Here is a 14,664-nt window from a genome sequence, read left to right as displayed (position 1 = left end):
GATTGCCTCTAGCAGCAAAGCCATGGTTTCATAAGTTTCTTTTATGTCTGCTGCGTAAGTCAAAGTTACCAATGGAAATGCATTGCCATTATGCAGTAGTACTGCTGTCAAGCTGGTTTTACTGGAGACAATAAATAGTCGCCACTCCTGTGGATTAGGTTGTACACCTTGCTGCATCATCAGACCATTGACATCTCTACATACACACATTGAATTCTGCATATCGAAATACTGAGCGAAGGAAGTATCTCTTGATCTGAAACAGGAAAGTTTTGTCCCTAGAGGTAGAAGGTTCCGTAGTTGCAGTCTCGACCCCAGGAGTTCAGCTTGCTGTTTCGAAATTTTTAGATTGTTAACCAAATCGTTCAATTCCTTTTGATTAAAGAGCTGAGGTGAAGTGTCATAATATTGAGGGCAGTACTCTTCTGTATGCTCAATACTTTCTGATTCACTTGACATGGTGTCTGGTTCCGTAGCTTTCAAGTTAACGACAGGAACAGGCAACATCTCATCATGGGGCACAGGCAAATGCACTGAAGATACATTTGGATATTTTATTTTATGTCTAGTTTTGCTTGAATGTCCTGAAATATTTGTAAGACAGTAGTAACAGTCTGAATAATGGTCATTAGACTCACACCACAACATCGGAGCAGCGAATGGCATGGCTCAGCATTTTCCTTCCAACCACTCGGTTAAGGTTGTAGTATAGGTTATGCAGGCAATATGAGGTGCAAAATTTTTATCTTGACACCAACAGGAAAATCAAAATATGATTTATATGACTTCTTAACCATATCAGTGATTGATTTTCTTTGGACTTTTGGAGTGAATTTCCCACATTCCCACACACATAACAAAAGTTGTCGGGGTGGTGTAGACAGCAGTGTGATTTATTAGTTGCCATTTTTCTTAGTGTAAGTTTTAAACACAAAAGGTTTGCACTATCTTTCACAGGAAACACTCATTGAGGATCTCTTTCACTGCACTGGATTACCACGCCAACTGACAATTTGTAGATCTTTTAGCTCTCCTGTGCAAATCAAAAACAAACAATTAAACATCAAAACAGAAGAACAGAAAAAAGTGAAATATGAATATGAAAAATAAAAAAACCTTTAAAAACTCAAAAATGGTGCATGCTAGAACATTTTGAAAGGTATATTCGGATTCTACACACCAAAATACATACTAGTTGATGCATCACATCCCAGATGCAAAATGCCTGTTGACTAGTGTTGTAATGTCCTCCATACAGGACTGTATGTGATGATCAAACAACAGTGTGTTTGGATGGTACTTCTTTGTGAATGATTTCTTAAACATGAAACTTAGAAATTTAGCCTTCCTTTTGCTGTCTTATATTGTAACCTTCCTTTTGCTGTCTTATATTGTAACACCAAACAGGTCGATGAGTGACTGGATAGCGTCCTGGGTCCCGCTTAGTTATTTTATGTAGGACAAATATTTTCTCAGGTTCTTGGCAATATATGTCACTAAAGTATGACAGTGGAAGTTGCTGTATACTTCGTGCCTTGATCTTTTTATAGACATAGAAATGTCTAACAACATTTACCTGTTAACATATCCACATTCCTTGTCAAACTGAGAATGTAACATACTCTGCCTCCTCAGCATTTTCTGAATTTTGTTACTGAAGCAGGGTGAGTTTTTCCATCTTTAATCCACTTACTCGACACATACTTCTCCAGAGCGCAAATTACAGTCTTTTTAAACTTTGCCCATAATTCCTCTACGTTCATTGTACGGGAACTAAATTACGTACATGTTGTTGTTGTTGTGGTCTTCAGTCCTGAGACTGGTTTGATGCAGCTCTCCATGCTACTCCATCCTGTGCAAGCTTTTTCATCTCCCAGTACCTACTGCAACCTACATCCTTCTGAATCTGCTTAGTGTATTGATCTCTTGGTCTCCCTCTACGATTTTTACCCTCCACGCTGCCCTCCAATACTAAATTAGTGATCCCTTGATGCCTCAGAACATGTCCTACCAACCGATCCCTTCTTCTGGTCAAGTTGTGGCACAAACTTCTCTTCTCCCCAATCCTATTCAATACTTCCTCATTAGTTATGTGATCTACCCATCTAATCTTCAGCATTCTTCTGTAGCACCACATTTCGAAAGCTTCTATTCTCTTCTTGTCCAAACTATTTATCGTCCATGTTTCACTTCCATACATGGCTACACTCCATACGAATACTTTCAGAAATGACTTCCTGACACTTAAATCAATACTGGATGTTAACAAATTTCTCTTCTTCAGAAACGCTTTCCTTGCCATTGCCAGCCTACATTTTACATCCTCTCTACTTCGACCATCATCAGTTATTTTGCTCCCCAAATAGCAAAACTCCTTTACTACTTTAAGTGTCTCATTTCCTAATCTAATTCCCTCAGCATCACCCGACTTAATTAGACTACATTCCATTATCCTTGTTTTGCTTTTGTTGATGTTCATCTTATATCCTCCTTTCAAGACACTGTCCATTCCATTCAACTGCTCTTCCAAGTCCTTTGCTGTCTCTGACAGAATTACAATGTCATCGGCGAACCTCAACGATTTTATTTCTTCTCCATGGATTTTAATACCTACTCCGAATTTTTCTTTTGTTTCCTTTACTGCTTGCTCAATATACAGATTGAACAACATCGGGGAGAGGCTACAACCCTGTCTTACTCCCTTCCCAACCACTGCTTCCCTTTCATGTCCCTCGACTCTTATAACTGCCATCTGGTTTCTGTACAAATTGTAAATAGCCTTTCGCTCCCTGTATTTTACCCCTGCCACCTTTAGAATGTGAAAGAGAGTATTCCAGTCAACATTGTCAAAAGCTTTCTCTAAGTCTACAAATGCTAGAAACATTACGTACATATGTACATTCATTCTCTAAACAGGATGCAAGAAACTCCTAATGTACTCTTTCCACCATAAAACATACTCTCCTATCCATCTTAGTGGATTTATTATCTTGAGCAACCATTGTCGTTGTGGTGATATCGTGATTACTAATCCCTCTGTCTATGCTGATATAGTACCCCTCCCCCTCCCATTGTTTTTCTCCTGCTGTGTCCCATACCTTATTTGTCCTCTCTCGCAGTTGTCTTCAGCTCATCTCTCTCATTGACCTTCTTTCCCTGCTTGTCACTGGTTTTTCTTTGCTCCTCTGTATCCTTGCTCTTCTTCCCCTCTGCCATTGTTCATCTCCCTATTTACTAATTCTCTTTTCCCCAACCACCACTTATCTTTCCTCCACCTCCTGTTTCTCTTTCCCTTCCTCCTAGTTCCCTTGTTGTTTTCTTATACTACTTTGTACCACCTTCCCATCCCCACCATTAATGACCTTCAATGCCCTTCATCCTAGGCTGTCTTTTACATATCTTCTGAAGCCAAATTTAGTGGTGTGTGTGTGTGTGTGTGTGTGTGTGTGTGTGTGTGTGTGTGTGTGCATGCATGCATGCATGCATGCGTAGCCCCCCAGACCCCACTTCTTAGGGTAGTCATGTGTTTTTCTTTCAAGAATTTTATTTAGAAGTTTGTATTACACAGAATTTGAATAGGGTCACAACTGGAACTGCTTTATGTCTACTTACAAGTTGCCATTCATCTTCCCAAGTATTAAAAATACTCCATACCTCTTGGTCTAGCCCTGATCCCCCTCCCTCCCCCCACCCTCAGCCACACTACAAACTATTGTACAGGTGCCCTTGATTTGATGAATACATTTTTTTTTTCCATTGAGGACATCTTCAGTTGCACTTAGCTATATGCAAGACTTTCTACAGTATTACTATACTGTTGCTTGTTTGTATACTGGTGATAGGCCTGGTTTACTGGTGCCCAGGCGCAATTTGTTTCAGAAAGTCTCAGAAATGAGTAATGATTTGAATTTAGGAACTGCATGTGAAAAGCAGGCAGGTAGAAGCTGTGAGATATTTTAAGACAACTCATTTGGTAAACTGACGCCCATGAAAGGCACACAGATTTACCAGGTGAGTCATCTAATGAATTGATATTTTGTGTCCTAACTGCACTTTAGGCCAGGCTACAGGACAAGATATAAAGTGCTGACATAAAATAGCAAATCATTGACTGAATAATGTCTTTGAAGAACTAGTTAGTCATGAAAGACAAATTTGAACATGTTGATTTTGTTATCATTTTGTTGGGGCTCTTGTTGTGTTACAGATCATATTGATGAAACGACGACAAGCTTCTCATTCACTCAATGGTTGGCATCAGTGACAGAAAGGATAAATCAAACAATGCATTTCCAATTTGATGGAAGACCAGATCCACTTGTTTTTCATATACCACAGGCAAGTATTTTTCATAAATAAATTTTGTTAACAACTATTTGTTACTAGGGCTACAAGTAAATAACATGCCCAAATTCCTAATTCCTTAACTTTCAAAAGAAAAAGAAGGAAGGTTAGGAGTTCAGTGTTCGATCAACATGTCATTAAATGAAGCAGCTGTTGTTTTATCAAAGGAACTATTCCAACATCTACCTTAAATAACTTTCAAAAATCACAAAACATCACTATCTAGATCTGAACTGAACTGCTCCTCAATGTGACTCCGGTGTTTTAACCCTTTGTGATCATACACATCCCACCCAGTGCTGCACAGGGTAGCCGTGCTGTCTGATGTGCCTTGCCATGGTTCGTGCGGCTTCCCCTGTTGGTGGTTCGAGTCCTCCCTCGGGCATGGGTGTCGATGTTGTCATTTGCATAAGTTAGTTTAAGTTAGATTAAGTAGTGTGTAAGCCTAGGGACCGATGACCTCAGCAGTTTGGTCCCATAGGAACTTACTACCATCTCACCCAGTAACACATCATGATTTTCCAGTCATATGGCCCATTCTGTTTCACCCTGGAACTTACACAGCTAAAATCTTTGTTACATGGAACGGGCACCTCAGGGTTGTTGAGTCACCTTATGGACCTTTCTTTCACCACTGTTAACAGTAATACCACTATGTGACACACACACACACACACACACACACACACACAGAGAGAGAGAGAGAGAGAGAGAGAGAGAGAGAGAAATTTTATTACTATGTGGCAGTGTTTTGAGATCACCCATCCATCAGGGCAGGCTCCATAATGACAGAAAAAGTGCAAGTGATGAGTCAACCTATGAATAAGTGATCCAGAGTGAAGAAATTAACATTGGAATAAGTGATAATGGTAAACCATGACTTGAGTTGTAAAAGCAATGAAGAAAATTATGACTAACAGGGTACAGGTGGTTCGAAAAAAATGTGTGGCAGTGAGAATATCATTACAGCGTCAAAATTTACTGTTCAAAGAAATAACACTCACATTAATTAGTACCCCATAATAGAAAACACCATTGCAGTTTTCACATTTGCTTTTATGGCAATTTCTGCAGAAAATGACAAAACAAATCAACTGATATGCTTCATAAAAGTTCGCTGATTGTTTATTAAAGAAATATTCTGTGTATATTGACAGACGAAACATGATTATAAAGGAACTGAATACATTTCTGGGACTGGTTCTCAAAATGGCTATAAATCCAAAGTCCATTGTGAAATAGTACTTTTCGAATTTTTAACTGGATTACTCATCTCTTTTCATGTCCTAGAACCATACACAGCCTTTGAATATTGTACGTGAACCTGCCATTAGATACTGACAGTCATGTGACCGAAGAACAAAATTTTGTGCTATACTTGAACAGAAAATTGTTGAAAGATATTACACTGCCTTCTGATCTCACTTTAAATGATTAGCGCAGTACTTTTCATACAACACATCATCGTCCAAATGTTCAATCACAAAAACCAGAGTTTCCATTCATGACACAAATCATACACCATATGTTTGAAGAAATGTTGCAGAATTCTTATGGCATATGTTTCCATACATGTGCAGATTGTTTTTACACAAGTATCATTTTGGAAGAGGAATTGCAGAAGAAAAGGATCTGCTTGATAAGAACTGTACAAAGAAGTAGGGCTGGCATACCAGAGAAGATATGAAATAAAACAATAGCGAAATAAAATTATGCACATGGTATCCTTGAAAATGATATACCTTATAACGCGAATAATCCATGCAATTTCAGGACAAAAAACTGGGTTATGCAGATTGATTTTAATAACGTTGGTACAGCTCTGCCTACAACAATAGATCATGTTGTAGTGTAACATTATTGTGACCTCAGTCTGTAACGCATCAGTAACATGTTAGAATTTAAGTATTAACCACATACAAAATTGCTAAGTATGGTGGCAAGTTCTTATCACTCATCATGTGAGTGAGGGTTGTATTCATTACTGGTGGAAAAACAAAAAGTGGCTTCAAGAAACGAATGGTAATCACTGGGTATTTCGGAGCCAGAAAGTGAAGTACCCAGATCTCGAAAAAAGACCCTATGATTATGTAGACGAGAAGTGACGGTATGGATGAATGATAACTTGTGAAATGTGTCAACTCATCCCATTGGCTTTAACCAAAGAACTAAGCATCACCAGTTTCAAAGCTAGCAGGGGCTGGCTATTAACCCTTTAACTGCTCTGGACGCGTTAACGCACGTGCCTTTGTACCAGTCCCTGTGTGCTCTGAACGTGTTCACGCGCGCCACCGGTCCCTCTATCTGGTACTCTGAACATGTCTACGCATAAACACTTTCAGAACACACAGGGACAGGTGCAAAGCACGCACGTTAACACGTCCAGAGCCGTTAAAGGGTTAAGATCTTTCAGTCGAAATGGATTGGGCTTCTGAAGGAAAACTATCAGTACTCTATGGCTTCCAGGAGATTACGAGCAAAAGGTAATGCATTTTCATTGCTACATGACAAATTTCCACCAAAGACATTCCTATATATTACCCCAAATTGGTAACAAGAGTAAATGCCAGTCTTTTTTGAGATGATGGTTGACAACACCATGAACAGGAAAGGGGAATCCAGCATCGCGATATGAACTGCTGACAATGAGAAGCAAAGCTGTGGAGTGGTGTGTGTAACTGGCGATGGACAAAAACTATCACCGTACGTGATATTTAAAAAGGAAAGCTATTCCAAAAACATCACTGAAAGGCATATTAGTGCGAGCAAATCTGAAATGGTGGATGGACAATGATCTTGTGGTTGACTGGATTATGCATGTTTGGCAATATCAGCCTGGTGCGTTACTGAATTTAAGTAACATATTGCTCCTGCACAACTTCCGTGGACACACAGCTGAGGAAGTGCAAGGAAAACTGGCTTGGTCATTATTGCTGGAGGCCTAACTTCTGACCTGCAACCAATAGATGAGTGTGTAGATCAACCATTCAAAGCTGTATTTAAACAGCAACATGTGCAATGGATAGCCGATGAAAACCACAAGTTGGCACCAAATGTTCTAGATTTGTGAGTAGGTGAAATGTGCATGGGATCTAATTCTACAACCACTAGTCGATAAATTCTTCAAAAAATGTGGTATCATGAACTCACTGGACAGAACCAAGGACAACGATGTATGGCAAGATGGTGATGACAACAGTGATTCTTTTGCTGGGGATGATGAATAGGACCATTACATTAGAATATTTTTTTACAAATAAAATACAAATTAAAGCCAGTATTTTTCCTTAAAATTGGGATGCAAGGGTTATTCAACTGCATAGATTATTCACATATATATGGTAGTACAGATACAAGCATGGCAGGATGAGGTACAGATACTGATGTTAAGCACATGGTGCAGTGTTATCCAGGAACAGGTGTAGCAGAGGAAATGGTGTGGACATGTAACGACTGAAACACCTACAGTAATCACAACATATACAAAAAGAATGGGTGTTTTGGGCAGAGCTGCGTGTGGCATTGTCAGAAAGTCACTGCACCTGTGATGGAAACTATTTTTCTGGCTGCTTGAAATGTCTATAGTAAACATTTTTATAGTGTGCAAGGAAGGACAAAAGGAAAAAACAACTAAACCTGTTAAAATATTTAGTACCGGCATATGCAATGGAACGCCATGTGGAAAGAAAATATATGCATACAAAAGCCAAGACTTTAGCCTTCTGACCATTTAGCAGCATGTCACACTATGCAGTAGTGTAAACATTATGTATCTTAAGTAAAAAATATAAGAAACCCTTGCATATACATGAATGGCTTCATCTGGTGGAGATTGTTGCTCACCGTCAAGAGGAAAACTGTAGGAGCAGAGACGATGACTCACTGTCTCATTTCACTCCATTCTGAAACCTTGAACTGATCAACGTGGTGTGGTGTTTAGCATACTTGTCTCACATTACGTATATTGGAATCGTTTCTTTGAGAGGGCTTTGACTATTTTCCTATCCCTTGCTTTTCCAGTTGGAAATTGCTTTGTGTCTCTTAATTATTTCATCATTGACAGGATATAAAACCTAATTAGCCTGTTCCCAAAGTATTGTGTGAATAACGTTAGTGAGATGCCAGAGTGATTAAGGCACTAGGATCTCATTCAAAAGGAAAGAGAATCAAATTCTCATCCAGCTATCCCATATAGATTGCCCATAGTTTTCCTAGACTGTTTAAGGCAAATGCTTCAATGCTGCCAGAAAGACCATTGCAGGACTTACTAAATCATATTAAATTAAAACGTGAAAACCAAAATATGAGCAAATTCAACATAGGAAGATAGTACATTCCTCATTACCTTAGCCAGCTTCATCCAGGCCCACAACTTCTTCATTTTTGAAGGCCAGACATACCAACAATTAAAGGGAACAGCCATGGGTACCAGGATGGCCCCCTCATACGCCAACCTATTCATGGGTCGCTTAGAGGAAGCCTTCTTGGTTACCCAGGCCTGCCAACCCAAAGTTTGGTGCAGATTTATTGATGACATCTTCATGATGTGGACTCACAGTGAAGAAGAACTCCAGAATTTGCTCTCCAACCTCAACTCCTTTGGTTCCATCAGATTCACCTGATCCTACTCCAAATCCCATGCCACTTTCCTTGAGGTTGACCTCCATCTGTCCAATGGCCAGCTTCACACGTCCGTCCACATAAAACCCACCAACAAGCAACAGTACCTCCATTATGACAGCTGCCACCCATTCCACATCAAACGGTCCCTTCCCTACAGCCTAGGTCTTCGTGGCAAACGAATCTGCTCCAGTCCGGAATCCCTGAAACATTACACCAACAATCTGAAACAGCTTTCACATCCAGCAACTACCCTCCCGACCTGGTACAGAAGCAAATAACCAGAGCCACTTCCTCATCCCCTCAAGCCGAGAACCTCCCACAGAAGAACGACAAAAGTGCCCCACTTGCGACAGGATACTTTCCGGGACTAGATCAGACTCTGAATGTGGCTCTCCAGCAGGGATACGACTTCCTCAAATCCTGCCCTGAAATGAGATCCATCCTTCATGAAATCCTCCCCATTCCACCAAGAGTGTCTTTCCGCCATCCACCTAACCCTCGTAACCTCTTAGTTCATCCCTATGAAATCCCCAAACCACCTTCCCTACCCTCTGGCTCCTACCCTTGTAACCACCCCCAATGTAAAACCTGTCCCATGCACCCTCCCACCACCACCTACTCCAGTCCTGTAACCCGGAAGGTGTACACAATCAAAGGCAGAGCCACGTGTGAAAGCACCCACGTGATTTACCAACTGACCTGCCTACACTGTGAAGCTTTCTATGTGGGAATGACCAGCAACAAACTGTCCATTCGCATGAATGGACACAGGCAGACAGTGTTTGTTGGTAATGAGGATCACCCTGTGGCTAAACATGCCTTGGTGCACGGCCAGCACATCTTGGCACAGTGTTACACCGTCCGGGTTATCTGGATACTTCCCACGAACACCAACCTGTCAGAACTCCGGAGATGGGAACTTGCCCTTCAGTATATCTTCTCTTCTCGTTATCCGCCAGGCCTCAACCTCTGCTAATTTCAAGTTGCCGTGGCTCATACCTCACCTGTCTTTCAACAACATCTTTGCCTTTGTACTTATGCCACGACAGACATCTCTGCCGAAACTCTTTGCCTTTACAAATGTCTGCTTGTGTCTGTGTATGTGCGGTTGGACATGGGTGTGTGTGCGTGTGTATACCTGTCCTTTTTTCCTCCTAAGGTAAGTCTTTCCACTTCCAGGATTGGAATGACTCCTTACCCTATCCCTTAAAACCCACATCCTTTCGTCTTTCCCTCTCCTTCCCTCTTTCCTGACGAAGCAACCGTTGGTTGCGAAAGCTTGAATTTTGTGTGCATGTTTGAGTTTGTTTGTATGTCTATCGACCTGCCAGCACTTTCGTTTGGTAAGTCACATCATCTTTGTTTTTAGATATATTTTTCCCACGTGGAATGTTTCCCTCTATTATATCCATATCATTAATTTGAACCCAACAATTACGTTTGTTATTGTCACTGTTGCATTTCGATATCTTTTCTTTTGTCTTATTTTCTCTCTCTGTTTTTGCCACTAGTTTCACTTTGTATTCACCTTCTCCATTCTACCGTAATCTACTATACAATTTTATCCCGCCTATATATACTCAATAATACGTAACCCACTTCCAAACCATAACCAAAAAAAAAAAAAAATTTTTTTCGCTTTCAACACTACTGCTGCTATAAAATCCACCGCTTCTAGTTCACAAACAGTTCCTTTCAACTATTAAACAACCATTTCGGCTGGTTCTAATAACTTTCGCTTTATTTCCATTTCTGTTTTTCCAACATCACTGATCATTTTTAGCCGCTTTCCACAGGTTTTAACGTCATTATTTCTTTGTCAGACAATTGTTAGCCTCATTTTCATAATCTGCCACCACAAAACCACTCCTTTTAATACATTTACACGCAGTTTTTTCGAAATTTTTCTGAATTTCTCCACCCTTTAACGTGTTTTGGCGGCAACACAACCACCTAACCTTTGTGCACATCGTTGTCTACCAACCCAAGTTCACCACAGGATCAACATAGCCCAGCTTTAACCAACACTTTTTCGCCTTTTTTCACACCAGATCTCCAGTTGCTTTCTAGTTCACCTTTATCTCTCCCCATATATTTTTATTTTCATTTTAGCCTCATGTTACACTTTCCACCTTCTAATACCATGTCACCCTCACAACACCCCCCACAACGACCCCATTAAGTTTTATTTACATTCCCTCCGCAAACATGCCTTCGCCCTAGCCAGGTTACGCTCCCATATTTTATTTTCTCAGGCTTGTCTGACATTTGGCATTACCCCCAAAGACCTCACACTTAAAGTTCCCATCTCCGGCTGCAACCCATCTTTCCATCAGTCCCTATACCAATTCCAAACTGAACAATCCATTGCCCTCACCCACCTAATCCTTTACCTACACATCAACTCAGCCAATGAACACACCCCTCAACTCCTATCCTTAATAAAAGTCCTCAGTCTTTCCTCTCCCACATCCACACCGGCTGTTCAGAGCATCCTCCTACAGGCCAACCGCAAATTAGAACAGCATGACACCCTCCACCTCAAAAAACTATCCAATCTCCTGGTTTCCCACCTCTGGGAAGGCAACTCACTCACCCTTCACAACCTTTCCAACAAACCTCAACCTCCTCTCATTGCACACAGATCCAGTCTCTCCCATCTACTCAGTCTCCCACTTCCAGCTCCACTCCCTCCAAAACCTCAAAATTCCAATCAACACAATCTGGAACCACAACACCCTAATGCAGTAGTTAACCTTTCCTCCAAACCTCTCTCCCAATCTGAAACCTCTGTCCTATCCAAAGGCCTCACCTTCAGCCCCACTCCCAGATTCAACCAAACAGCCCTTGTCAAAGATTTACTGTTCTACAATCATACTCTCTGCTGGAAATATCACTTTGCCACAGAGAAAATGATCCTAATCCTACTCCTAATGATCCAGATCCCCAAGACACTATCCAAATTGAACCCTGCCTGGAACAGTTCCGTCCTCCGTCACAGCGGGACCCACCTCCTCTTCCTCAAAATCACCCTCTCCAAACCTTCCAGGAATTTCTGACTTCCAGCCTTGCCTCTCAATCCTTCTTAAAAAACCTTAATCCTACGCCCAACATCACCACTGCTGAAGCCCAGGCTATCCGTGATCTGAAGGCTGACCGATCCATCGTCATTCTTCCGGCGGACAAGGGTTCCACGACCATGGTACTTGATCGTCGAGAGTATGTGGCTGAGGGACTGCGTCAGCTTTCAGACAACACCAAATACAAAGTTTGCCAAGGTAATCCCATTCATGATGTCCAGGTGGAGCTTCAAGGAATCCTCAGAACCTTAGGCCCCCTACAAAACCTTTCACCTGACTCCATCAACCTCCTGACTCCACTGACACCCCGCACCCCTACCTTCTTCCTAAAATTCACAAACCCAATCACCCCGGCCGCCCTATTGTAGCTGGTTACCAAGCCCCCACAGAACGTATCTCTGCCTACATAGATCAACACCTTCAACCCATTACATGCAGTCTCCCATCCTTCATCAAAGACACCAACCACTTACTCGAACGCCTGGAATCCTTACCCAATCTGTTACCCTTGGAAACCATCCTTGTAACCATTGATGCCAGCCAGCCGCGGTGGTCATGCGGTTCTAGGCGCACCAGTCCGGAGCCGCGCTGCTGCAGCGGTCGCAGGTTTGAATTCTGCCTCGGGCATGGGTGTGTGTGATGTCCTTAGGTTAGTTAGGTTTAAGTAGTTCTAAGTTCTAGGGGACTGATGACCACAGCAGTTGAGTCCCGTAGTGCTCAGAGCCAGCCATTGATGCCACTTCCTTATACACAAATATTCCACACGTCCAGGGCCTCGCTGCAATGGAGCGCTTCCTTTCACGCCGATCACCTGCCACCCTCCCTAAAACCTCTTTTGTCATTACCTTAGCCAGCTTCATCCTGACCCACAACTTCTTCACTTTTGAAGGCCAGACATACCAACAATTAAAGGGAACAGCCATGGGTACCAGGATGGCCCCCTCGTACGCCAACCTATTCATGGGTCGCTTAGAGGAAGCCTTCATGGTTACCCAGGCCTGCCAACCCAAAGTTTGGTACAGATTTATTGATGACATCTTCATGATCTGGACTCACAGTGAAGAAGAACTCCAGAATTTGCTCTCCAACCTCAACTCCTTTGGTTCCATCAGATTCACCTGGTCCTACTGCAAATCCCATGCCACTTTCCTTGACGTTGACCTCCATCTGTCCAATGGCCAGCTTCACACGTCCGTCCACATCAAACCCACCAACAGGCAACAGTACCTCCATTATGGCAGCTGCCACCCATTCCACATCAAACGGTCCCTTCCCTACAGCCTAGGTCTTCGTGGCAAACGAATCTGCTCCAGTCCGGAATCCCTGAACCATTACACCAGCAGTCTGAAAACAGCTTTCGCATCCCGCAGCTACCCTCTCGACCTGGTACAGAAGCAAATAACCAGAGCCACTTCCTCATCCCCTCAAGCCGAGAACCTGCCACAGAAGAACCACAAAAGTGCCCCACTTGTGACAGGATACTTTCCGGGATTGGATCAGACTCTGAATGTGGCTCTCCAGCAGGGATACAACTTCCTCAAATCCTGCCCTGAAATGAGATCCATCCTTCATGAAATCCTCCCCACTCCACCAAGAGTGTCTTTCTGCCGTTCACCTAACCTTCGTAACCTCTTAGTTCATCCCTATGAAATCTCCAAACCACCTTCCCTAGCCTCTGGCTCCTACCCTTGTAACCGCTCCGGTGTAAAACCTGTCCCATGCACCCTCCCACCACCACCTACTCCAGTCCTGTAACCCGGAAGGTGTACACAATCAAAGGCAGAGCCATGTGTGAAAGCACCCACGTGATTTACCAACTGACCTGCCTACACTGTGAAGCTTTCTATGTGGGAATGACCAGCAACAAACTGTCCATTCGCATGAATGGACACAGGCAGACAGTGTTTGTTGGTAATGAGGATCACCCTGTGGCTAAACATGCCTTGGTGCACGGCCAGCACATCTTGGCACAGTGTTACACTGTCCGGGTTATCTGGATACTTCCCACTAACACCAACCTGTCAGAACTCCGGAGATGGGAACTTGCCCTTCAGTATATCTTCTCTTCTCGTTATCCGCCAGGCCTCAACCTCCGCTAATTTCAAGTTGCCGCCGCTCATACCTCATCTGTTTTTCAACAACATCTTTGCTTCTGTACTTATGCCTCGACTGACATCTCTGCCGAAACTCTTTGCCTTTACAAATATCTGCTTGTGTCTGTGTATGTGCGGTTGGATATGGGTGTGTGTGCGAGTGTATACCAGTCCGTTTTTCCCCCTAAGGTAAGTCTTTCTGCTCCCGGGATTGGAATGACTCCTTACCCTCTCCCTTAAAACCCACATCCTTTCGTCTTTCTCTCTCCTTCCCTCTTTCCTGATGAAGCAACCATTAGTTGCGAAAGCTTGAATTTTGTGCGTATGTTTGTGTTTGTTTGTATGTCTATCGACCTGCCAGCACTTTCGTTTGGTAAGTCACATCATCTTTGTTTTTGGATATATAAGTATTACTTTCAAACACAAACATACACACAAAATTCAAGCTTTCGCAACAAACTGTTGCCTCATCAGGAAAGAGGGAAGGAGAGGGAAAGATGGAAGGAAGTGGGTTTTAAGGGTGA

General features: G+C 42.4%; 1 protein-coding gene across 3 annotated transcripts in view; it reads left to right on the top strand.

Annotated features, from left to right (window-relative positions):
* The window catches only part of LOC124787986 (uncharacterized protein C2orf42), a 235,488-nt gene that overhangs the window by 186,604 nt on the left and 34,220 nt on the right, over positions 1–14,664 (top strand). For all 3 annotated transcript variants that reach the window (XM_047255017.1, XM_047255015.1, XM_047255016.1), the window contains one exon: positions 4,208–4,338. In XM_047255017.1, coding sequence (XP_047110973.1) covers positions 4,208–4,338 — 131 coding nt within the window. The remainder of the gene's footprint in view (positions 1–4,207; positions 4,339–14,664) is intronic.

Source organism: Schistocerca piceifrons, chromosome 3, assembly GCF_021461385.2.
Source record: "Schistocerca piceifrons isolate TAMUIC-IGC-003096 chromosome 3, iqSchPice1.1, whole genome shotgun sequence".
Taxonomy (NCBI): domain Eukaryota; kingdom Metazoa; phylum Arthropoda; class Insecta; order Orthoptera; family Acrididae; genus Schistocerca; species Schistocerca piceifrons.
The sequence above is the reverse complement of the archived record's forward strand: the minus strand, read 5'-3'. Positions and strand labels throughout refer to the sequence as shown.